General features: G+C 40.4%; 1 protein-coding gene across 2 annotated transcripts in view; it reads left to right on the forward strand.

Moving 5' to 3' along the window:
* Positions 1 to 26,005, forward strand: part of MARCHF8 (membrane associated ring-CH-type finger 8) — a 90,165-nt gene that overhangs the window by 15,644 nt on the left and 48,516 nt on the right. For both annotated transcript variants that reach the window (XM_053983874.1, XM_053983875.1), the window contains exon 2: positions 6,202 to 6,380. In XM_053983874.1, the coding sequence (XP_053839849.1) occupies positions 6,285 to 6,380 (96 nt within the window). In that variant the 5' untranslated portion in view covers positions 6,202 to 6,284. The remainder of the gene's footprint in view (positions 1 to 6,201; positions 6,381 to 26,005) is intronic.

Genomic DNA, 26,005 nt, shown 5'->3' on the forward strand with positions numbered 1-26,005 from the left:
TAATGACTGTACTGTTGTGTTATTGTAACAGAGGGAAGTGACATTTGTTTTCCTGAATGCTAACCAAGCTAGTTCATAATTGCATTTAGCAGCTGACTTGATTTGAAGGGAACATTTTTTAGGGAACTTGTTTTTCAGAGGTCCAGATCCTGCTCAGCTTCCATTGAAATATGGGAAGGAGTTGCTAAGAGCTATGGGACTGTTATTTACTGAGACTGTAGTTTAACAGCTTACTTGTCTAGTTGTATTATATTTGTAAAAATAACTCCATTCTTGTTTAGAGAGGAGTTAGCCAGAGCTGGCAGATACCTCTGTTTCTCTGTGGGTTATATGTAGTCTACAGCTGTATATTCCTGTATATTGAGAAGGTTTCAAAGGGAAGATGGGGAACTTGCAGAAGAAACTCTTGTCCCCTTTCTAAGTCTTCCTTTTGATTTCAACTACTCAATAACATGATTTAAAAATATATTTGAACTTAAAGTCTTGAAGCTCTTTCATTTTGGGACACTAGCCAGTGGATGAAAGGAGGAACTGAGATAATAAAGGGAGAAGTTACAGCTAAGCTAGTAAACACTGCAAGATATATGGGCAGACTCAGAGCTGTATACAGCAATAATCCAGAATTATATCTGCCTGCTCTGAATACAAGGGTTCTTTTCAGGGTTAGTACAACATTAGAAGGGAAATGTGAAAGGTACTGCAGGCAAGGAAGCGTTAGTTCCTCTCCCTTAAGCTCTCTTGATTAGATTTGTTTGTCAAGTTAACCAATGCATGTGAAGTGCATGAGGCTTGATAACATCTCCTAAATACTTCTGTTAACAAAGTACTGATTAAGCTACAGTAAACTAAAATGAAACACAGATGCAGGATCCTCTTTTTGAAAATGCACATCTGTCATCTCTAGAAGAGGATTACGTAAGATACATTAGTAGGGGAAGAGTCCAAACAAGCTCAAAATGAAATAAATAAAAGCTTCAAACTGGAGCCAACACAAGCTGATAGGATTGGAAATATTTGCAAATATGGAAAATGTAGTGTACAGAAAGTAGACATAAGCTATATCCATCTGAAATGTCAAAGTAGCTGGGAAAAGTGAAGATGCACACAGGAACTTACTAAAGTCACTGGATGAGGGCTTCTGTTACCTTCAGAACAATGACAAAAACACAAAACCAAATGAATTTTTTAAATGGAGCTTTGAGATTTCACATCAAGACCTCCAGCAGAAAAACAGATTCCAAATCTGCATTAGTAGATTGTTTCAAGTCTTATTATGAGCAAGTAAGCCAGCTGATGATGTTACACCATCTAGCAGCAAATTTCTTCAGGGAGTTTCCATTACTTCCTGGGTTGGTCAGGCTTTGTGCTGCGTAGAGGGGAAGTTTCAGAAGACCAGATTGCATGGCAGCGATCCACAAAGTCTCAGAGCAGCATTTTCAGCCTGCATCTGGAAGGTGCCCTGCAGTCTACAGATGGATTTATCCCATGGCAGGATTGTCACAGCAGTGGATGGTACTTCAGTGTCTGCATTATGTGGACATCAGTGATCTGTTGCTTTATTTTTAACCTGCCCACCCTGCAACAGAATGTCAGAGCACTGACATAGGTGATGCTGCTTACCATCACTACTGTGGGCTAGGGCAGTTGAAGAGAAGTTAAGAAACCTCGGGGCAGACCAGAACAACTCACAGGTGAAATTCTTTCCAATTCCCCTCTGTTAGTGACTATCATCTTCCTTCTGCCACCGGTCCCAGGGCATATGTTTCATGCATATAAAGACACATTATTTTAATCCAGAATACCTATTGTACTTTTAACAGGAAAGCAACTGACCTATTTGACTGGTATATTTTTTCTCTTTCAGAGTAATACAAAGCATTTGTACACACTTACATGCATTTCTTTTGGTGAGGCCTGTGTACATCTGCAGCCAGTGTCACTACAGCTCCAGAGCTTCTGTTGAAGTTTTCCAGCATACCTTGTGTAGCAAGGGAATATGGTGGACTTTCTGAAGTGTAAGTGACCTAAGAGAATCTGCTGTTCAGATAGCATGTTTATAGGCTCTGGTAGGCATCAAATCACAGACAGGAACTCATGATTTGTGCTTACTTGCCCCATTCCAGCTGTGAATCTTTGGCAAAGAGTAGTTTAGCCTTTATTTTGGAACCTGTAATGGGCAGAGGGCTGCAGTAGGTGGCGGGTGAGGAAGGACTTCCGTCTGCATTCCAATGGCACTTGACACTAACAATCCAGCAAGTTACAGATCATTTGGTTCATCTCACGTTCTTGCTGTCACTTGGGAAACTGAGGTCTTGACAATTAAAGCGGGAATTCCAAGTGGTTTCCACCTGCTGAGGTTTCCTGTTATTGTTGTTGTCCCTTCTCACTGTTGAGGGATACATCTGTGCAGGTAGTTCAGTTTGCAAGATTCTGGTTGAGTTCTGGGTGGGAGCCTGAGACAAGAGGCCATGAATTGCCAACCTCTTGGACAGCAAAGGGCAAAGAAGATGAATGGTGCCAGTGAGATGGGTGAATGGACACTGGGAGACACAGCACAGGAGCAGGAGACTCAGGACAAAGAGTGAGAGAGACTGTGATGGGATAAAAGCCCAGGAGGTCCTTTGTTGGGGGTACTCCTTGGAGGCACCAGTTCAGGCTGTTTGTGTTACTGCACTGTGAATAAATGGTTTTGTGGAACAAGAAATCTGAGATGCTGCCATGGGAAACTTGGGACTAACCAGTAAGGAAACCTGGTCTGACTGTGTGAGTGGGGTGTGCAGGGAGTCAAGCAGGGGTCTCATGGGCTCACAGGAGCCTTCTGCTTTGAAGGGGCTTCAGTCCCAGCAATGAAAGTCTCTGGTGTTGGGAGTGCAACTGCCAGAGTCACATGAATGGTCAGACTGGAAGGTTTCCTTAACTCCAAGTACTTCTGCTGATACCCAGAGGAACCTAATTTTCTGCTGCTGTCAGATGTATTGCTCAAGGGAATGCCCCAGCCACCAGGCCCAAGTCATGTGCATGCTTTTTCTTCCTCTGGTACTTTTCAACTACCTTGAGAGACTCCATCCTGTTTTCTCTGAATCTGACTGATTTTGCTGCAACTCTGTGGTTCTACAATGTAATGAGGACCTAGGTGGTGTGGTTCCAGATGTCTGCAGGCATTTTTAGTTACTGTTTTGCCTATCCTGCAGAAAGCAAAACCTGAGTGGGTGATCTTAGCTTCACTGAGCTAAGATCATCTGGGGGCTATGCAGCCAGGATTTTGACCTCTTTTGAAACGGCATTTGTTTCTGAATACTCTCTGCAATGGGAGTATGACTGGAGTGGATCTTTTAGGAACCAGTGTGGCTATAGATAAGAGTAACAACTGAGCTTCAAGCTGTCCTCTGTCTTGGCATTCCCATGTGGCCCAGCCAACTTTGCAGGAAGTTATGAACCAAATAAAACACAGTGAAAGAGGAAGCTGAGCCCCTACCTGCCACCTCCTGGGCAAGAGTACTCTGCTGTTGGATGGAGATGCTGTAGTAATGAGGAATTCTCATTTTGTGTGAGATATGGCCTAAACATTTAACTGGAATCCTGAACAGAAGGGACTATCTAGGAGCAGTCTCATTGCCTTAGCACTTCTTCCTTTTTGGCAGGCCCCCAATTTGATGTTCTTCAAGTTTGGATCCCACTTTGCACGTGCCCAGCTCCTCACCTTTGAATCAGCTAGGATATGGAATTAATTTAGCTGTGAAATATCCTGTGGAACTTGTCTTAACTCGCTTTGAGTGGCATTGTTTTTCTGGCATGCTTGTCTGTTTGTACTCAGTACTGCAGATGGTCTGTTCATTCACGTAACTTTATCCTTTAATTAGCACTGTGGACTTAAAGTGCTTTAGGTTGATACAGACAGAATTTGAGTTGTGTGCATTATTAGGGACCCAGCAGATTGGGGATGCGACAGGGTGGCATCTGGGTTTAGTTTACAGCTTTCTCTAAGCCACCCTTGAACAAAGGCAGGCTTTATTAGTGTCTGCCAGGCTTCTTTACCAGAGGAGGGCTGTTTCACATCGTCTTTGAATACACAGTTGGATTATATCTGCTGTTTGAGCTCTTTCAAAGAATTCTAGCACATGCTGTCCTTGAAATACCTGCAAAAAGAACTGGTTTGACTTGTTTGCCATCATCAGAGAGGGTTAACTGTGTTTTCCAATAATTTTCCTTTTTCTCTTTATAGTCATAACGTGTCCTTGTCTGCAAGCCCAGAACCCTTTTCAAGGGGAGACACAGAGCAAAACTCCTTCACTTTTGCTCTGTTATCACTGGCAATAGCACAGAACATATTACCTGGCATATTTTCATTGAAGCTTAATGTTCTCTGGATTTCCTTTCTCTGTGTTTTCTTGGGAAAATACCTTCCCTTCCTGCCTTGTTGATTGTGGTTTGATAATCCCATCTCAGCCCATGTTTATATTCCCTCTGGCTTGGCTCTTTTAGAGGATGTAACTAAGCAGGTGTGGGGAGGATCTGAGGAGATTCTGTGTTTTCTCTTTGTGCTGAGATTCAATAATGCTGGTAAATCTCATGTTTCCATTTGTCCTCCAGTAAGGAGGTGTCCTTGTTGCTAGTTTATGCATACTTATATATTTTACTTTTAAAGCAAGTGATGCCTGAAAATTATGGAGGCGTTGCCTTTAAAGCTCTCGTGTGTGCTTTATGATGCTCTGTCTTGGCCTCCATGGGAGTAATACAAATCCTGCCCACGTGTCAGTAAAGCTCTTGAACTTGGCTGAGCGCTCAAACGGGCAAACAGCATCATGCAGCAGATGGAGTGTGTGACTGGCATGCAGCAGGCCTTGCTTACATTTTTGGTTTTGTTCATGATTTTCTCTACAACCTTTGATAATTCTTTCCCCCTCAGTGAAAAGAGGATAGGGAACTGTCATTGTTCATGTAAAGTGCCTTGGAACTTAATTTTTTTTCCTATTGTTTAATCAAAACTAATCAAAATAGTTGATCCTGTTTTCATTTTACACAACTGCAGTATTCCTGTGGAGTCTAGTGTAACTAAGCGAAGCTTTTTAGGTTTTTGATTCCATGAAATATGCTGAATGGTCTGGTTCTATCTTCAAAACTTCCAGTTAAATGTTAAATAAAAAATGGGTGCCGTATAAATTAAGGGTATGCACTAAGTGTTAAGCTATAATACTTCCAAATTATTAAACAACATAATACATAGGGCATTTATCTAGTCTCTTGTTTTCTGCTTTTTCAGATTCAAAACCAGACAAACAAAAAGTTGGTATGTTATGGAAACAGAAGAACGGTGCATCATTCAGTTGCCCTGTTTAATATAGTCCCTGCTGTGTTAATTCCTTTCTAATCTGTCCTTTAAACACAATTGATAGTGTCTCATTTATGGCAAGTTACGTTCCAAATAAACACTCCATAATATTACATGTTTCAAAAAGCATTTTATTTATTATAACTTCACTAATCTAATAAAAGGTACAGTTAATTATGCCTGCCTTTCAGATTAGCATTGCCAATTTTGGCTAATTTATGTCTATCACTATCTTTCCTATGTGTAATGCTTCCCTGTTACATTAGTAGAAGAAGGATGAAGCGTGTGTAGTCCATCCAGTGAATTCACAATCCCTAATGAGGGATTTTGATTGTATTAATCCCTAATAGTCTTAGGAAAGAAACAGCTCATGTGATATATCTTTCAACTGCTACAGGTTTATATGAATAAAAAGAACCAAATACAGGCTATTGTCTGTTTTTAGCCAAAGCTGCAGCCCTCACTTTTTTGTAGGATGACTCCTGAGGCAATTTGATTCAGTATGAGGGGTTGGCACTTCAGGAAACTTACCTGTATGAGCTTTGTTCCCTGCACCTCTGGGCAGCATGCTTAGCTTGGAGAGCTGCTTTTCCTCCTTCTCTTTATCTGAGCAAACTCAAGCATGATCCCTGCCCTGCTCTTAGAATGCTTTCAGAGCTGGTTGAGAATTTATTTGTTCATTTTGCATTAATTGTGCTCTGACCTGTCAAGTTAATATCTTTAAAATTTCTGTGTCTCTTCTCACCCAGCAAGTACACCAGAATCCAGAGAAAATAAGACGTATGTCTCGGGCCAGTGGATGGCATAGCTTTGGTTTAGAAATTACTGCCTTTCAAGCTACTTTAACATCATCTAATATTTTTATTTTTTAGTTGCAAGGCCTTACAATGGCACAGAATGAGCACTGCATTCAAGCCTCCTTCCTGTAAATGATAGGACCAAACAAGGCGGTGTGATGAACATGCCACTGCATCAAATCTCTGTCATTCCAGCTCAGGATGTTACCTCTTCCAGAGTCTCCAGGAGCAAGACCAAAGAAAAAGAGGAACAGGTACTGTCAGATATGCTTGTTTTTCACTGGAAATTATCTAAGTATAAAATGATAGGGGTTACCAAATCAGACCTGATTCTATTCCTAAGCTCCAACTCCTTGCATTATTGCTGCTTTTAGTGAGGACAGATGCTGCCAAATTATCTTCTTATTTTTGTGTTTGCTATTTTAAAGCAGCTGGCTGCAAAATTCTAGAGGTTGTTGTTGAGTAACTTCTGCAAAATGCAAGCTACAGCCATCTATTTTGCATAAAAATTCAAGGCAGATAGGGATTTGGATGATGGCTTTAACACCATTATTGTAGAAGCTGTTACAGGTGTATTTAAAGAAAAATTATGTGGAATGTGAACCCCTATATGTAGCCATGCATCCTGTTTTTCTTTGCTCTTGGTAGCATGTAGTAGCTGTGCTGTATTTTAAAGTGACTAGAATATCACAAGGAAGGCTGTATACACCCATATGTATACATACTGTACTGCTTTATGCAATATGATTTGTATTCTTAATTTGGAGTGTGTGTGTGAGTGGAATCAATCTGAGGTCTGGCTGTGGTGCTAATGCAAAAATATCTATAATCTTTACTGATTATAAGTAAAAGCCAATCAATACACTACTTAACAGTTTATAATAGCATGTGAAGAAGACTAGACTATGTCTAGTCATCTTCACATGTCAGCCTTATTTATCTGGGCTGTGTCTGCAGATCCAGCCCAAAAACCTTAATGTGCAATGTGCTTTAGTGTACACTGTACTGCATTGATCTTATATTATCTGTCAGTTCCACAGAAACGTCTTTGTGGTTTTTTTAGCTTTAACATGAAATGACGTCAGCAGAGCATTCATGTTAGGTACAGCTGCAGGGTTTGCTTTGTGGACTGCTCAGCAGTGGTTAATTCTGTGGAGACCTAGAGTGGTGCTGATTACAGATAGGGTGTAGCTTATGTATAAGGGACTAGAAAGACACTATCACGTTACAGAAAGGGATTCACCAACACTTTGAGTAGGGTAAAAGAGTAATTTCTGTTGTGTTTGGATAATTTGCCCTGATGACCCATCTCACCTGACAGCTGTCCAGATGGCACCTATCAAAGTCACCAGGAGAAATAAATTGTCCTAATATTGGCTTTTTTGAGTATTTTCCTTAGTAACATCTTAAAATGGATTCTAGCCCTTCAGATTCTTAAACCAGTAATTAATTAGGCTGGCACACTGCTGCCTTTGGTTACCAGAACTAGGCAAGAAGTTACTATCACAGACAGTGCTCTAAATCCATAAAGCACCTTGTCTCAGGAGTCTGCTGTTACCTGTCACTTCCCACCTGTCACATAAAGTTACTGTCTGGGCAGCTCCCTGAGTAAGAGGGCTCTACTATTTTCCTCCCTTTGGTGCTCTCCCTTGCAGTAACTGTTATGTGCTGAGAGTGAAACAGCTCCTTTGTCAAATGCAGGGCAGTGCTGTGAATTTACTACCCTGCTCTGGGGCGGTGGAGATTAGGAAGCAGATCAGAACAACTTGTGCCTCTAACCACACAGTGGGCTCAGAAGTGAGTCTCAGCTCTTTTTCTAAACATGTTTTTAATTTCCAGCACAGTGGCTTCGGTGTTAACAAATATCCCCTGTGTTTCCTTCATGATAACTAGTTGAAATGTTGATTATTGTTCCCCTTGCTGGGTTGTTGTTATATTTTCAAGCCTTGGCACATTAGAAACAGAACAGAACATTTGTTTAAATATGTGCAGCGTTAAAGAGGAAGTGGGACCATGCAAGCAATAGATTAGGCTAACTTGGAAACACTTTGTGTTTCCCAAGTCTTGTCTTTCCTGTCTCCATCAGCATATTCATGCATCCCCAAGTGTCCTGCATTCTGCCAAAACTGCAGCTGGAACAGCTGGAGCTCTGGGTGAGCTGTCAGGTGTACTGACGCTGTGGCTTCTCCTGTGCACATAAGCCTGGCTATTATACTACCTTGCTCCTGCTTCTGGTGTTAACCTTTAATAGTGGACCTTACAATGAGCTGGAGGGCAATCAGTTTGATAATCTGCTGACTTTGACCAATCCAGTCAAATTTTCCAGTTAATTGTTTTTAATATTGCATCAGTTAGGATGTTCAAGGATACTTTATAGTCAGAGTCCCTATTAACTCTTGGATGCAGTTAAGATGCAATGGACAAGACTGAGTTTTGCTCATATTTAAAGAATATAGTAAAGGGGAGATGGGATGCAAGAGAAAAAGAATTTCTAGATTATCCTTGCCATATTTTAAATCAGATTTTAGTTTCAAAATCCTGTTTTCTGTTGAGATAGCAACTCTAAGATAAAGAGCAGCAATGCAGCTGAATATGATCCTATATTGGGCAATTGCAGGTAGTTGGTGTGCCCTAGGTAACATCTACTGTACAAGAGATTGATACTAGGTAAAACTGAGAAAGAAGGTGCTTCAGTACAAAGTCAGTGTAACTTCAATACTTTCATATTTCAGTTGCATAAATTCTCATTAGACAACATAGGTCACAGTTACTTTTTTATGTTGTGGTTGGCCTAGACAGTTCTTATGTCTGCAAAAACACACAATAGTGTTTGAGAAGAACGTGCAACATTTCAAAGTTAGATTTTCTTACCTTACCTTTATTATGCAATAAGAATAGTAAATTTCTTACTTTTTCTGTGCAGGAACAATAAGTTACTCAAACAAATGTGTACACTGTGGTTTTAAAATATTTTGAGTTGTACAAAGCCACTTGACAATCTGAACAAAACCAAACCACAATCAAAACCAATAGTACTGTTTCACAGATAAATATGTAAGTTTGCTTTGTAGTACTGAGCTTCTTAGACCAAGTGCATTTCCAGGTGTGCACTTTATAGATTGAGCAGATTCATGTACATATCTCCCCTGTTTATTCACAAGCTGTGTCTAAAGCCAGGGTGAATAAAGGTAGGGTGTCACCTAGCAGATGAAATTTTGTCTTGCTTTCATTTTTGCTATTTCAAACCTGAACTTTGCCTTGTTGGTACCTGCATCCTGTATTGTAAGAAGTCCTTTGGAGGAAGAGCTCAAGAAGTACAGCAGAAGAAATGAAGGACCAAGGTGTCTGTTTTCCTATTTCCCAGAACATGCTTTATATTCTGCTATCTTTTGTGATTATGGATGTGGTTAGTTATCCGCATTGTCGTAGAGCTGCAGAGGAAGAATTCTCAATCTGAACAGTACAGATTTCTTACTATTTCTTCTCTTCTATGCTTTTGGTCAAGATGTAGCTCTTGTATTTCAGGTTAAAGCTTGGTTTTATTCTAGTTTTTCTTGCTACAAGAGGAAATTTTCTGGACTATTGTTTTGTGACTAAGTGAAGAAGAGCAAGAAATCCTTACTACCTTTATCATTACAATCCAGTTTCTCATATTGAGTGATGTATAATACCCAGGCATGTTTCATAGCAGATTAAAATGTAGACTCAATACCTGTGGAAAACTGTGGAAAAAATCCTTTTGAATTTGAAGATGTGTTAAGAGGAAAGGCTTTTGCCTACCATATCTGGTCTATGTCCTCAGTGATGTGTGTGCATAAGAGCCTGATAGATTTAGGTTAATGTAATTTTCAACATTTAAAATAGCTGAAATCTGAGGTTAGCAGCAGTATTTTGTGAAACTTTGTCCATTTCCCCAGTAAAATAAGGAAGGTCATAAAGGGATTATTACTCTTGCATTTAACTCAGATGAACTGATAGCTTTAAGGGCTATTAATAACCATCATTAGCTTCTTACTTACCCTTCACTAGGAATAGCTTCATGCTTACCTGATTTGAGGGAGCGTTGCTCTATTGTGTGTGAGAAGCTACAACTCCCTTCCCCTGTTTGGTGGACAGTGTGCTGGCAGCAATGTTTCCTAGTGCATGCAAAATCAATCTCAGGATTTGATGGGAAACAAGGAAAGGATGCTGGCACATGATTGAGATGTTGTTCTGCGTTTGTTACCTTACAGCTTTGTCTTGTTGAGGGCTTTCTGCCTTCCTCACTGAAGCAGACTGATGTCTGCTACAAGTTGTTAGTGTTACTGTAGTGAGTGAATGGCTCAGCCTCAGCAATGGCTTTTCACCACTCTTCTAAAAATGTGCACGAGCCATGGCCTCCGGTGCTGTGATCTCTGCAGATCTCATAAGCAGATCAGGGATGGGTGGGATCAGTGATGGAATGAGAGATCGTGAGATGTTGGTGCAAGTCATTTTTGGGCGCAGTACTGTTTCTTCTGAATAGCCTCAACCTGGAAATCTATACTGAGCTGTCATCAAAGATCGCACAGCGTTTATCACAGATGCAGATCAATGTTCTACTCAGATTTAAACTTGCTGATTCCAGTTGATCAGCTGAAACTCCCTTCTGCCCACTTCTCTTGTTTTCTAAGTGCTGTGTAGTGTTACAGGCTGCTACATGCTCAGCAGAGATGCTGTGTTCGTCCCTGACATCTCCAAGTGCTTCTCAAAGCTGTCATCTGGAAGATACTGAGTGCCTAATTTGTCTGGATGAAATTATGGTGAGAGAAGCACATTGTGATGCATCTTCATAAAGTTCTTCTGCCTTTGTAATGATCTGCATCCTGTAATAGGAAAGGCACTATGGCCTATTGATTCAAATAAGCCACATCTTACTGGAAAAGCAGGACTTAAGGGAAAAAACGCAATTGATGCATTTGCAAGAATTTGTAGTCATAGATTAGTATTCTCAAGGTAAAAGTGTATGCTTTATGTTGTTGAATCTAGAGTGACACTTTGAGAGCTGTTTTTAAGGTCCAGAAGCACTCTGTGACGTTCTCCATTCACTTTTTGGACTTTGAGCTGTGGCTGTGGTCTCTGAGTAGCTGAATTTGATCCAGATACTCAGGCTTTGCAAAGGCTCTATGTGGGTGTGTTTGGTTTTGCTTGCCCATTAAACAAAATCATTCATTAAGCAGCCAGGCTCTAAATCCTTTGTGAATTTTATCCCTTATTTTTTTTTGTACTGTGAGTTGTGTGTTTATGTGCAGCTATCTCATATATTAACATGGGGGCTAGCATTTTTCCTTTATGAAGTTTGCTTTGTATTGAGACTGGCTAACTCTGAAAGGATTTTTGTCTGAGTATTCTTTATCTCTTCTGTGAGAAGCAGAATGTACTTCTCCTGCTGTACTTCTTATAGGCATAGGCTCGAGTGGGTGGGAATTGTGAAGACCTTTCCTGACAATTCAAATCTTGGTTTTTACTTGGTGTGTTTTTCAGTCGATCATAAAGCATTTCTCAGAAAAAGTTACACTTTCCACTCTTCATGCCCCTTGCCAACTTAAGGGCTTTCTTCTACTGTCTCACATCTTCCTGGCAAGAGCATGACTTACCTTGCCTTTGGTATGGTACCTGGAAAACTGTCAAGAAGCACACAAGAGTAAAGCCAGGCCTGAATTAAGCCAGGTCTGTAATTTGGGATTTGTTTTTGTCTTACCACCCTGCTAGATTGCATTGGGCAAATCCTTTGGGTTCTTGTGCTCTCCTGACTCCTATTTGTGAAAGAGGTCTGGCACTGCTGACTAGCCTTGCAAATGGCTTCAGGTGCATGGATAAAAGCAGAGCAGCTGGAAGCCTTTGTCACTAGGTCCTTTGAGATGTCTGCTTTGCCAGAGTCCCAGTCTGCAGACACTTGTGCTGGTGGCCCAAAGCTCTGCTGCAGAACATGGTGGGCACGGTGTTTGGCGAGCAGAGGGGTCTTCCTCCTGGCAGTGAGCATTGCTTGATCTCGGTTGTGGTGAATGTGCAAAATGTTGTGACTTTCCTGAATTTCTTCTGAAATTGTGCTTGAGTGCACCAGATGAGAAGCTGGTCCTCTGAAGCCCTACTGTTGGAAGCTAGCACATGCTGCTTCCCAGCAAACCCCAATGAAGGGGGAAGAGAGGAGGCAGGAAGTGGGAGGGAGGGGATGGGATGGGATGGGAGGGAGCTTGAGCAGTCCTAACAAAAAAGTCAGATCACGCTGTTTGATTCTGCATTGTTTGTTTTGCAGTGTGTACAGCGTGTGTGTGAGGAAAGGAGCAGATGGCTGCTGAGTGGGGATGACTTACAAAAGGAAAAGTGTGGGAAGTGGTTTCTGAAAGGATTTTGAGGGAAAAGAGGAGAAAACTCTTTCTTTTAAAAATTCAGTAAACATTATGATAACTAACAGCAGTAGATACAGCAGCAGAGTTTCAGGTAGTGATCCTTCAGAGAAGAAGTTTCATCAGTTTCAGATTTTGCAGTTTGCTTGTAATCACCCATTTGTTTACAATTTCTGTTTTGACTTTGCTTATTGCATGTGAACTCCTTACTTTAATGTCTCAAGACCAGAAACTTAGAGTTAATGATTATGATCTCTAGTAGTTGCATTAACCTGAATTTTAAACTACCTCTCCGATATTAACAAAATCTGTCTGGCTTTTATTAGCAGCTCACTTAAGTAAGCTGAGAGTCATTCTTCAAAAAATACTGTGTTCTAAAAGAAGGGCTGATGCTGTTTAATTACATGATAGTCATGTATGCTTTGGTGGTGTTTTGAAGGTCTGTTAATGTTTCTGGTGTATGTTAATGTGCAACAACTTTCCATAAAGGGAGCCCTGGATGTGAGCTCGTGACTTTGGAGTTTATATTTTTTTTTCTTCCCTGGCAGAAGCATACTTGTTTGTCTGCCTTCTAATGAGATGTGTGTGTCAGTCATGATCCCACAGTGATATATATGTATATAAAATACCTGTGTTGCTGAAATCACCTCAGCTCCACAAAGACATTAGTCAAGACTTGATTGTAGTGGGCATTGATTTTCATCATCCATTGGCTATATTGTTTCTTTCAAGTGAGGCTGTCAGATTCCTGCAAACTGATTTTTAAAGTTTGTTGTTTATTAAATGTAATTTCTGTGAATGAGACACCCCAGAAGAACAGATGGGTTTTCCTCCTGTAGAATGTTTGCCTCGTGCATCGATGCATAATGAATGACTTTGTTGATTTGATCTTTCAGACAGATGTGTTTCTTTGACTGGTAAAATAAAGTAGGTTGGGTTTTGGGTTGTTTTTTAGGGTGTTTTGTTTTGGGTTTTTTAAGAGAAGAAGGAAGACTAACAATTGTGCCAGGGAGGCGTGGTGTAGTACCCTTTATGTACTTGAACCTCAGAGAGTTTTAAAACTGTGTCTAATTTTAAGCTCTTGATTCCCCTTAAACCCTGCACCTCAGTGGTTTTTAGTTAAAACTTCAGCAAAATTATATATAGGCTTAGATTTGCACCTTGAACTTAGCTAATTCTACTTGGCCTTTATGACATGTATGAATAATTCTTGATAGGGGCAGGGGAAGTTGTTCTTCAGAAATTGATTGCTCCTCCCTGCTTTGGTGAAGTCTAAGCTCTTAGGAGTACAACCTTCTGAGTCAATACTCCTCACACCTAGAAACAAAATCCACCTTTGGGAGTCATTTAGCTTCTCTTGGTCCCAGAAGTGATGGTCTCTCATCTGCTACTAAACATTTCTCTCTGGCAGAAGACCTAGCTCCTGTTTTAGAAAATTTCCTACAGAGATTTTCGTATGACAGCCACAAGTCAAAGCATACTTTTATTACTGAGCAAGCCCATATGTGTATTCTGTGAAGTCAGTGGTTGAAATTCAGAATTTCATTTTTTAGGAGTCAAGAATTGAATTCAAAAAACAAAGGAAGGAGTGGAGTCACCTATTTGTCAAGGTTTAAGTTTATTTACAACCCAGTCCTCTCCTCCTGTAAATAAGCACTACTTTGATCTTGATGCAAATGAGTAATAGTGGCCTGTTTATAATTTTTTCATTTGCTTGAATGTAGACCACATCTGATTCCTTGTGCACCTGGACTACAGGTAGCTGTTAGTGTGAGGGAGGGTGTTGTCCTTGAGTCTGCAGCATTTGACTTCACCCCTTTGCTAAGTGAGCACTGCATGTTTCCACCATGTTCTTTAAGGGTGCAGCATTTCTGGTGTTCCTGGAGGCAGGAACCTGGGGCTGTGTCACCAACTGCTTTGCACACGTTGTAGGGTAATTGGAAGTAGGTATGTTTAGCACAGATATTCATATACTCAGATTCTATGAGTGTGGAAGCAATTTTTGGTGTATTTTTAACATTAGAACATTTTTAGTAATAAGCTTGCATCTTATGCTTAGGTTTTTCAGAGACCTTACAGTAGGGTGGGTGAAATGGGGTGTGTACATCTAAATTTTTTGTGTAGCCTACTGAGGTCTATATCAGAGCTGGATTTGGAGACATAGATTCCCAGTGTGCCTCAATGCCTTGAAGGATAATTGTATCTCTTACTCTTTGGTACTTACACCTTGGAATATCACTGCTTTAGCTATTACAGACATAGAGGTATTTATGGCTATTTTTATCTAAAAAGTCAATCTGTTTTTTTTCTAACTCTCAAGTCAAATTCACTCTCTAGTGTGTAGTTGTGTTCATTAGTTAAGTGTATTGTATATAATATCTCATGTGATAATTACGGATTGGCATCAAATTCTTTAAAAAAGTATGAGATTATCCTTTTCCTACAATTTAGAGAGAGCAGCCTAAAAAAGATGTTTTAAAAGTTTAAAAGAGGCTGATCTTGGTGGTTTTTAATATCACCTAATCAATTGACTTATTTTTCCTATAAAGTGCTGAAGGAGCAGCCTTGTAACACATTGATAGCTTTTGCTGAATGGAAAATTGCAAAATCAGAAGTGTTTTAGCCAGCTGTGATTAGATGCACAAACCCCGTGTCGATTGTAAAGTTTCTCCTGGCAATCATCTGCCTGCCTATTTCTAGTAATATTCCCAAGCAGTAGATGCAAGAGGAGGTGATTAATAGGTTGTTCAGGTTGAAATAAGGTGTGCTTACCTTAGAGGCTTTCTGGCTTCAGTTTTCAGTCATAATAACAGTGAAAACTTTTGATTGATCCCAGAGAATACAAAAGAGTTGTTTGGGCTTGGTTTCCCTCCAGTATGTTTACTGTTACTCAGATGACTGAAAGCACATTTTTTGCGTAAAGATTGCAAGGCAGCCTTATATTCAATGAAGTGAAACATTTGCTAATTTTTGCATCTTAATTTCTCTGAGCTGGTTAACTTAACAACAGTTAAGCAACTTTGTTCTGCATTAAATACTGGAATGTGAGGTCCTCTTTGGCTCTAACAAGCTTCAGGTACTCCAGAAACACTGGAGTTACTGAAAAATCCACAGGCAGATTTGTGGTAGTGACCCCTAAATAGAGGGGTCATGCTCTGTGGTTGGGATATCTGGGAGAAGTGAAGCACAGCTGCTGCATACCTGTAAACTTTAAACTACAGCCATTTTAAGTTAAGTAGTGACAAGGAAAGCATTAGGGTAGTTCATGGGAACATTAGCAAATTAGGACCACTGGGTACTACCATTGCTGATTTGTGCTTAATCTAAGAAAAGTTATCTTCTCTGTTACAACTGGGAATAAGACTGAGCTGGTTCTCTTCTGTGATTAATATAAAAAACTTGACTATTTGCCTTATAGTTGCTCCAAATCAGCAAGCAAAAAAATCTGTATCACTATACAATGAAGTTCACGCAGAAGGGGAACAGGCATGTTGGAGTACAGATTAAAGTTTTAAACAAAACACCTATATGTAAATCAGAATATACACACCTATATATGTGTATATACATACTTCCTCTGTACTTAGCACTGGTGAGGCCACACCTTGAGTGCTGTGTCCAGTTTTGGTCACTCAGTTTGGGAAGGACATTGAGATGCTGGAGCGCATCCAGAGAAGGGCAACAAGGCTGGTGAGGGGCTTGGAACACAAACCCTGTGAGGAACAGCTGAGGGAGCTGGGGGTGTTTAGCCTGGAGAAAAGGAGACTCAGGGGTGATCTTATCATTCTCTGCAACTTCCTGAAAGGTGGTTGTAGTCAGGTGGGGGTTGGTCTCTTTCTCCAGGAAGCAACTGACAGAATGAGAGGACACAGTCTTAAGCTGTGCCAAGGGAAATATAGGTTGGCTGTTAGGAAAAAGTTTTTTATGGAAAGAATGATAATGATCTGGCCGGGGAGGTGGTGGAGTCGCCATCCCTGGATGTTTAAAAAAAGACTGGATGTGGCACTCGGTGCCATGGTTTAGTTGAGGTGTTAAGGGCATGGCTTGGACTCAATGATCTTGAAGGTCTCTTCCAGCCTAGTGATTCTGTGTGATTCTGTAGCTGTGTTACAGATATATAGAAGAGATATATGTAATTTTTAGACACTGGTAATAAAGGGTTGATTGTCCTAATTCTTAGCTGGAGTCAACATAAAAATAGCATCTCCCACTCTCAAAACCATTTCCCATCAGTGTGGGTGGAAATGGCTCATTTTATTTTAATGATTGATTCCTTTGAAGTTTGTGACACTGAAGGCCAGCAGGGGTGGCCACATCTGACTTGGAAGTACCTGTGTTGCATGTAGCTACCCCTGTACGTTGAACCTGTAACTCATGGTATTTGGAAGTGGCACTTTAGCTTCCAGCCTTGATTTGAAGATGAAGGGTAACACTTCTGTCTTAGTTTGTAGTTTGTTTCCATGCCAGCCACCATCAAGTGCTTTGCCTGCTAGTTGCTAGCAACTCTTTCTTGAATAATTGAAACAGTCTCTCAAATTCTGCTTTTGGACCTGTGTGTTGAAAACAAGTGAGGTCATTCACTTTATCTAAAAACTTACCAATAAAATTCTGCAGTCTCACCCAACAGGGTGTTTCCTTCAGCACTGTAACTGGGACAGGGGCAATGAGGGATGGAAAGGTATCTTTTTGGAGCCCCTCTTGTCCTGTTTGAAAGTAAAGGTGGGAACACTGGAAAAGCAAATGTCTTAATTACAAGGCATGCTGTGCTGCTCTTGCTGGTAGGGTTTCAGTTGCTTTCCAGTTTTTGTCCTCTCTCAGTTCTCCAATGCTACCTTGGCAGTTCAGAGGAAAAATGGAAAACTCTGCTTGCTCTAATGCAAGGGTGAATGGCATTGATCCTGCCCTCAAACCTCATTCAGGTTCTCATTTTCACTTGTCACTTCTCTACAGCTTTCTACATCTAATCCTCTGCTGTATTTCTGCTTTGTAAGCTGAAACCCACATAATTTGCAATCACAGCCTGTGTGACTTCAGTGAAAATAAAAGGCAGTTTTAGTACTGTGGGTTTTTTCCCCCCCAAATAAGTTTCATATGCTCTGTATCTGTGAAGTGTCTGTAAGCTTCATCAGTCTGCTAAGCTTTGTGTCACCTGTAAATATAACTGGCAGAGAGTTTCCTATGTTGTTTTTTTTAATTAATTTCCATATTATTATTGAAAATGTTGACTGATGCCTAGATTAGCACCAGTCTTGTGGAAACAGCAGGGACGTCTTCATTTGATAAGGCCAACATCAAATCTGTCATCAGTCAAATCTTCACCATGGAACATGTTTATATCAGTATCATTGGTTCCATTTTTAGATGGAAACATTTGAGAAGAGAAATAGGAAACACTCCACTATGTCAGACATAGTAAAGGTGGGAGTTCTACTGAGCTAAAACAGACCTTTAGGAAAATGTTAATAGGAGACCACAGACTGGCAAAAAAGCCCCACCCAACAGATGGGGCAAGCCTGAGTGCAATAAGGCAGCACTTCCTCCCAGTCACATCCTGAGCACAGCTGCTCTAAGGGATTTTTCTTCTGCAGGAGTTAGTGGGGAGAATTTCAAGAGTGGGTGATGTGCCCAGGTATGAGAGTTTCATTTACAGTGTTTGTTCTATGTGTTTTGGAGCCTGAATAACTAATGCCATTCTGAAAGATGCACTCCAATGGTTACTAGAATGAAGTGACTGAAGTGTATAGGACCTTGCAGTTTCCATGGGAAGCTGGGCCTTTCCCATGAATGCAGGTGGGGGAGAAAGAGAGGCAACCTGTATGTCTGGGCTGTGTTGTCCCCTCAGAGCTTCAGTTCCAGCTGTATCATGTTCATGCCAGACTGTTTAATCATGGAGTTTTCCCCCTTACCATCTATAAACCTCTGTTTCTTCTTGAATGTAGATGCAACAAAGAGCACTGCTGTTGTTCCTAGATTTATGAGGATTTTGAACTGCCCCCAGTCCCATGCTGAGCATGACTGGTGGCAGCTGCTTATCTCCTGAAAGCATTCCCAGTTTTAGCCTCTGCCCAGCCCTGCTGCTCTGCTTCCAAACTGCCAGGAGTCCTCACGCTGCCCCAAGAGTGATCAGGAGCATGTGTAGATTGTGCTAGATCTCCAGATTGAAATATTTGCTTTCAAGAGTTCTGATAGCTAGGTCTAAATATTTTAGCAGCTTGGTTAATTTCAGGCCTTTGTAACACATGCCCACCTGTAAACATCTAGAAGATAAATAATAACTACTATAGCCCAGCAATTCCTTAAAGGCTTCTCTTTGACCTCTCTCTACCTCTGGTGCTACAGCTCCTCATTTAAAGGAACTACTTTAAAAGTGCCATCCCGGAGCACCTCATCCAGTAAAACCCAGGTATCTTTCCTCTCATCCCCTTTGAAATGTACTCTCATGTTTATCCTCTTCAAGGTGATGTTGCCTGTGGTCTCACTGCTCACATGTATCTCACCAGGAACTTGGTGACAGGCTCTGGTGCTCCCATGCCATCTGTCCCAAGAATGATGGAGGGGTACCCAGCTGGAACACAAGAAGTACATTGTTAAAGTCCCTTTTTTAACACCGACTTCTCTCTGCCTACCTGGCGTAAACCTGAAGCACACTCAAGTTTCTGGATTGCAGAGTGAAGGAAGGCAGATGAGATCAAGCCATTTTTATAGCCTTTCTGGTTTTCAGTGGAGTCATTAGGACAGAATTAACTAAATCTCATGTTCTGGTTTCTAACCAGAATTTTTGGGGTGTTTAATGCTGAGCCTTGACCCTATGCACGTTGTCTTCCTTCTGGTGAATTCTTCTTGCATATTTGGGTAGGTTTTAGCTGTTGTGATTTTTTAATCTGTTGGGTTGTTTTTTTGGGGTAAGTTTTTTGGGTGGTTTTTAGTTTTCCGTTGTTGTTTTGGGGATTTTTTTTTTTGGAGAAACATTTGAGGAAGCTCATACAGTTCCTCTTCATAGCAAAGTTCTGGTTTTTACTTTTTTTCTCCCAGATTTCTCAAATGTTCATGGAAGTGACTTAACTAGTTCCTGCTTTGCAGTTTTTGTTGGGGAAAACTTGTGTGCAGTGTACTGGTCTGAACTCAGTTCTATTTTATGAGGCCAAAAAGCAAAACAAAGAGCCAAAAATGTAGATGTGGGGGGAATAAAAAAGCATTACTGAGCCCTGTATGCCCCTTACTTACTTGGCTATTTCATTTCATATTCAACCATCCAGTTTTTGATAGTCTGAATTGGTTTTTGTGGATTTGGATTGTTGGTGTGTTTTGTTTTTTTCTGTAGTCAGTCTTCTAATGCTCTTTTGAAAAATTCTTTAGGTCCTACAGTTATAACCCACTCTGGTTGCGTTAGTAACACCCACAGTATTGGATAAGCAGCTCTTAATTGCCTTGCAGCATTGTGAATTGCCTGTTGCAGTATTTGAGTTAGACACAGGCATCAACAAAAGACATCAACAAGTACTGCTGTCTTTCTGCCTTTTCCACAGAAGCATGGGTTAGAAGAGTGGCTTAAGTGGAATTTCTTAACACTTGGTACAGTTTGGAGGCTGGCACTAATTTAATTAAAATCGGCTATAAAATCTTCACTACTTTTTTCTGGAATTCACATGCACTTGGAGAAACATCTGCTGGATCAAAGTCCATTAGCTTGTTCAGAGTGTTCCTGATTGCTGAAACTCCCTTCAGCCTTGTTTGTTTGGAAAATGTCTGGTATATCATTGGATCTGCACAGCCTGCAGTGTTTCACAAGGCAGAGAAGAACAGAGCAATGCTTGCACAAGCATGATTATGGGAACACACAGACAGGACACACAGCCTGGTATTTAACATTTCTTTAAGCCATCTTTTTCCATTACACTTTTTGCCATTCAAGTTTGGTTCTCCCTTCCCTCAGCCCTCCTTTGAGCTTAGGCCTGGGAAACATCCATCAGCTGTTCCTGGGCAGTACCAACTGAGATGTTTGCAAACAAGGTGCTTGGACACACAGAAACTCCAGAGAGAATAACAAGCTGAAAATGTGAGGTGAATTGCCCCTGACTGTCCTGTGGCCAGGGAAGGACCCTAAGTGCTCATCCACTAAGAGTGTATCTGCTGCTTGAGGTGTGCTGTGGGGAAGTGACCCGCTTTGCTGCTGCTATTTTACTGATCAGGGATAACCAATCTCTTTGTACTGCTGGTTTTAATTCAGAATAGTTGGGTTTTTGTTCACCCAGACATCAAAGAAGTTCTGATTGGCAGCTCAGAAATTTGTGTAAGGTCTGAAAAGAGGATTTATAGGAAATGAGCAGATGGTCTAGTAGAGAATTTCCCCAGGAGGTTGCAGTTATTTAAAAATGGGAGAAACTAAATAGACTGTACAAAATTTGACTGTAAAATTAACTGGCCAGCCAGTAACTAAATACTTAACTAAAATGATTCAGCTTGGCCCCTAGCATAAGCATGTAATGAAGTGATATGTCTGTGAATTTACTCTACACACATTATTTCCAGTTTCACCTAATAAGTGTACATGAATGAAAGATGATTTTGCTAAGCACTGTTCTTGCTGTGATGAGGCCTTTCCTGCATCTCTTCCTTTCACACTGGCAACATGATTATTCAGGCATGCAGGAGAATGCTACAAAAAGTTGTTCATATTAAATAAAATATAAAGCTGTTCGGCTGAATGCCTTTAATTTTTAAACTGCTCTTTTTAGCTTCACAAACATAAAGACTTAACACATTGTTTTGATTGCAATATTTGAAAATATTCAGTATTTGAGGAAAAAAAACCCACAAGCAGCAGCTTGCTTTATTTTGGGATGCAAGACTCAAGAGTATGTTAACTCTAAGTAGTCAAATGTTCATGTCCCTTTAAAAAATCTGTGAACTCAAGTCACTTCAAAGTTGTTTGCCACATGACTTTAGACTTCCAATACACTTGTTTCCAATGGGGTTTTTCCCCTGAAGCTCTGATACATAGAAACTGGAGGTTTTATATAGGAATGCATGTCTATAAATGGACAAGCATGTTTTTAGTGCAAATCCCATGATGTCAAATAAATGGATGAATTCAAAAATTGGTTGAGCTCATTATTCTTTAAAAACTTAGGAAAACACTTTTTTATTTTTTAGTTAAATCCCTGTGAAGCACCCTCTTTAGAAGGCAGATAGGCTTTAATTCTCTTATTGCATTTTAAGTTGAATATGTGGCAGAGAGAATGGTCTAAGAAATGGTATGCAATAATAAAATTTGTTTATTTTCTGTCATGCTCATCTGTTTATGTTCTGGTTTGCTTCTCCCAGAAACTTACACATAACACCTGGTGTCATGGGAGCAGTACCGTGGGCCACGTGCCCACGTAGTTCTGCTGAGAGTTCACTGCTGTAACACTGGTGCAGGGCGTAATTACACGTATTTCTCTTCCAGGTTGTTATGTTTGCATAATTCTTTGTAATGGTAGTAATACACCTCTTGCATTTAGAAACCAGCCTTTGTAACCTTTCACCCAACCTCCTGATGTACTAAGAGGAAGAGAATGAATATCCAAAGGGCTATGTGAAATTTTTAACTGAGCTTAGATAACATGCTTCCCTTTATAGAAGCCTTAGAAATGTGTGTTTATGGCATGTTTTTCCCCCTCCCCTCCAGCAATTCATGTCCATTAGCCTCACAGTTAGAGCCTTTGAAAAAAAATTCTCAGAATTCAACACTGTCTTCCAGATATGAAAGAAAACATCTGGGTTGAGTCCACAGCAGCCCAAGTTCAGCTCAGGCAGAAGTTTTGTTTGCTAACAAGATGTAGCCCTTTTGACTTCCTTTGCAGAGACAGAAGCTCTCTCTCTGAAGTAGTTCTGCATCTGTCATGTGCAGCCTGATTGCTTACCTGGCGTACAAGGCTGGATTTATGCAGAGCCCTGGCCTTCTCACCATAGGAAGCCCTGCTAATTCTCTGGAAGCTTCTTGGTTCCCACGTTAAAATCATAATGGAAGAATCTGAAGGAAGACATTAAGGCCTCAGTTTTTAAATGTTAAGATACTTTGCCTCCTTGAGGTTTATCTGTAGCTATTGGTAAGTGAAGTGTTTCTGTAGCTTTTGTTATATCAGCCAAGAGCTGATAATGCTTATGTGAATGTGATTTTGCATTGAAGTTTTTCTTTTTGAAAAGGAGTATTCTGTGAGGGGGGAGGGAGAAACAGTGAGTTACTGAGTGCACAGGATATGGGACCAGCTGTGTTGGATGAGACAAAAGGTCTGTCTAGTTCAGGGTGTTGTCCTTGACCTTAAGTAAGAGGGAAAATGTGAGAAATGAAGTATTTTCACAGTGATCTTTGCCACCAGATTTGTACCATGTAACTTGGTGGCAAAACTGCATTTTGAATGGGGTGCAGTCCTCTGAAAACTTCAGTTTAAAAGTGGATGTGGCAAGAACTCATGAGGGTGAAAAGATGGAGTTGGTCTGTAAAAAAAAAAAAAAAAAAAAAAAAGTGCAATTGATGGAAAGGTAAATCCTCTCCTGTGCCTTGTGGTGTATATCACATTCCTGAGGTCACAGGGTATCACAGTGAAAGCACAACAATAAATATAACTGTCTGGATACTGTCACTGAGAGAGATAGAAGTTTTATAAGTTTATAAGCTTTGATCCATGCAGGAGGGACCACCTTTAGCAGAGGTGAAAGAGGAGTCCTTCCAAAGTAACAAGCAGTCATAACTGAGCTTCAGATGACTCTAGTATTTTGAATATCTCTTTCTGTTTCTAGTCTCTGTTATCTTTGTCTTTTCTCTCTTATCTTTTGTGTGAATTGGAGGTAGAAAGCAGGAGCTGTCTCTTAATTTTGGTGAGACCTGAGACATGTGATTTCAGAGCTGTCTAGAGAATTAAGGTATACCCAAACTAAAGAGCCATGGTTCAGAATTTAGGAAGCTGCATTGCAGTGCCATTTCTCACTGTAAATCATAGACTCATTTAGGCTGGAAAAGACCTCAGTATCATTGTCTAGTGATTAACCTAACACTTCCAAGTCTACCGCTAAAACACAGCCCTAAGCACTACATCTACATCTTTTAAATACCTCCAGGAATGGTGACTCAATCACTTCCCTGGGCAGCCTGTTCCAACACTTAACAACCCTTTTGGTGAAGAAATTTTTCCAAGTAGCCAATCTGAACCTCCTCTGGTGCAATTTGAGGCCATTTCCTCTGGCCCTAACTCTTGTTGCTTGGGAGACAGACAAGCTGCATTTCCTCTCCAGGAATCTAATGGCTTTTGAGAGCCTTGTCAGATGTGTTTGGACAGCAGCGTCACTCGGATTGCAGTGCGTAACTGATACAGAAGTGCCAAATAACTTGATGTGTATCTAACAACAAAATCAAAACAAAGGAATTCTGAGAAATAGACCTGAATCTACAAGTAACATTTGCCTATTGCAGGAACTGTGTTTGCAAATAAATTACCTGCAGATTACTCTTCTGTTTGTTCACTCTTTGGAATACCTGAAAATTATTTTTGTGGTTGGCTTGAAAAATTTTACTGACAGCAAAATTTTTCGCTTAAGAGAATAAGCACATGAACTTATCCCCCATATTAATCCACCCCCTAAGTTCTCCTGAACAGTTTTTTTTTTTTTTTTCTGTAAACAGTCAAGTGAACTTGCCAGCTGCAGTAAGCATTTTTTAGCACCTTCTTTGTACAGTATTATTTTCCGGTCTGTCACATTCTTTTGCTGTCTTCAGCGTTTATCTTTACACAGCTTCTCTTGCATCATAGCCCTTAAGAAAAATTAATTACTAAGCAACTGAATTTACAAGTGTTGTGTTGTCCCAGAGATGTGATTCTGTGCTTATCGTGCCTTCTTTGACTTGTAGCTGTGTACACTTTTATTAAATATAAAAGAAAATCACCAGCTCTATTTGACTAATGAGGAAAGAAAATGGATCTGGAAGGGTCATCCTCCTTGCTCTTTGATATTTGGAGAATTGTTATGCTTCATAGCACAAAAATTGCTAAGGATTGGTTTGGGGAAGCAGGGAGAGGTGGACATCAGCTGCTGCAAGGAATGGAGCATGTTCATAGGAGCTCTCATGCATTATTCATCACAAGCTCTTTTCGCTGTAATCAGCTGGAGGAAGTAGTTAGTCTAGTTTAAGCTACACTAGTATTTCTATTTAGGCGACTTAAACAAGCCCAGGCAAGTACTGTACCAAGTCTTTTCTATCCTGTGGCCAAATGCAGGGCAGACTGCAGCTCTGCTTAAACCCCTCTGTCTCTTTAGTCTGAAGAACAGGAGTCATGCAACCAAGAAAAGCTGCACTGAGGATACACACGTGCATTCACGCTGGAAAATGAAGCTTCAGGTAGGAGAATGTATTGTCAGCAGAGGGATACTGTTGAGCCCTGCAAGATAAAAGTGTGTCAGTGCAGCTTCTGTCAAGGGAGGCTGCTGGGAGGTTCCTTCTTAGAGTGCTACCTGAATGATCCCTTTTAGTTATTATAAATAACTTCATTCAGTTCTGATTATGAAAATGCATTATTTTCTTTTACCATGTTTCCTTCATTCACACTGACATTCTTCTAAAGGTGCTGGGGTTTAAAAACAGGGAGACAACTTGCTGGTTTTTTGAAATTTTTGAGTTGTTTTTCTTTAAGGTGGCTTTTTAATTTTATTGGTTATTTAGCACTTCAGTTTGGGAGGAAAGTAACCTTAAGAGATTCTGTTAAAACACAGCTGGATGTAATAAGCCTTAAGCTCCACTGTGTCCTTTCAGAGGGTCTGTGTTTGAATGGCTGCAATATTTGCTACTTTTTTTAATTTGCTGAATAAAGATGCTTGTAAATAGGAGCTTCTGTTCTCAAAGCATATCTGCATTTTCTAATGTTACCAGTTGCTCTAAAAGAAACCCATAGTCTGTCTTTGCAAGCTTTGTATGTTTAAATTATTAAGGCTCTAGCAATACTGTTAATTCAGTTTTAGACAAAGAAAGGGATTTTGCAGAACCTTATGGAACAACAACAAAGGGTCTTTGTTCTGTTCTATGAGCATTATTTGCTGTGTAATGTGTGGGTTTATGCATATGTGTGAGAGGGAGGTACACAAATACATAATCTCATTTGGCAAGAATGTTCAAATGTTATTTGCTTTGTCTGAAGTGTGTGTGTGTGTGCTGCTTCTAGCTGAGAGCTGCACTGTGTGGGTTCGTGCCCTACCTCTTGGGGATCTGCTTGAGCTTTGGGGAGATTGTCATTTATCTATCTGTTTGTTTGTTTATTTATTTATTTTAGTGGGCTGATAAACTTGACAGTGCAAAGATGAAGAGTCATTGCTAGACAACCAGGACAAAATGGTGCTTTGCTGTGCAGATGAGTTATTTTCTTTTCAAGTCCATTCCAGGATTTAGTAAATAAGCATTGCTGGTGGAAGCAAAAATTGTCAGCTTTATGTGAAATCCTCCAGGAGATTAATGGTCATGTGTTTTTGGTGGAGCTTAAATGTAT

This window comes from Vidua macroura, chromosome 8, assembly GCF_024509145.1.
Source record: "Vidua macroura isolate BioBank_ID:100142 chromosome 8, ASM2450914v1, whole genome shotgun sequence".
Taxonomy (NCBI): Eukaryota; Metazoa; Chordata; class Aves; order Passeriformes; family Viduidae; genus Vidua; species Vidua macroura.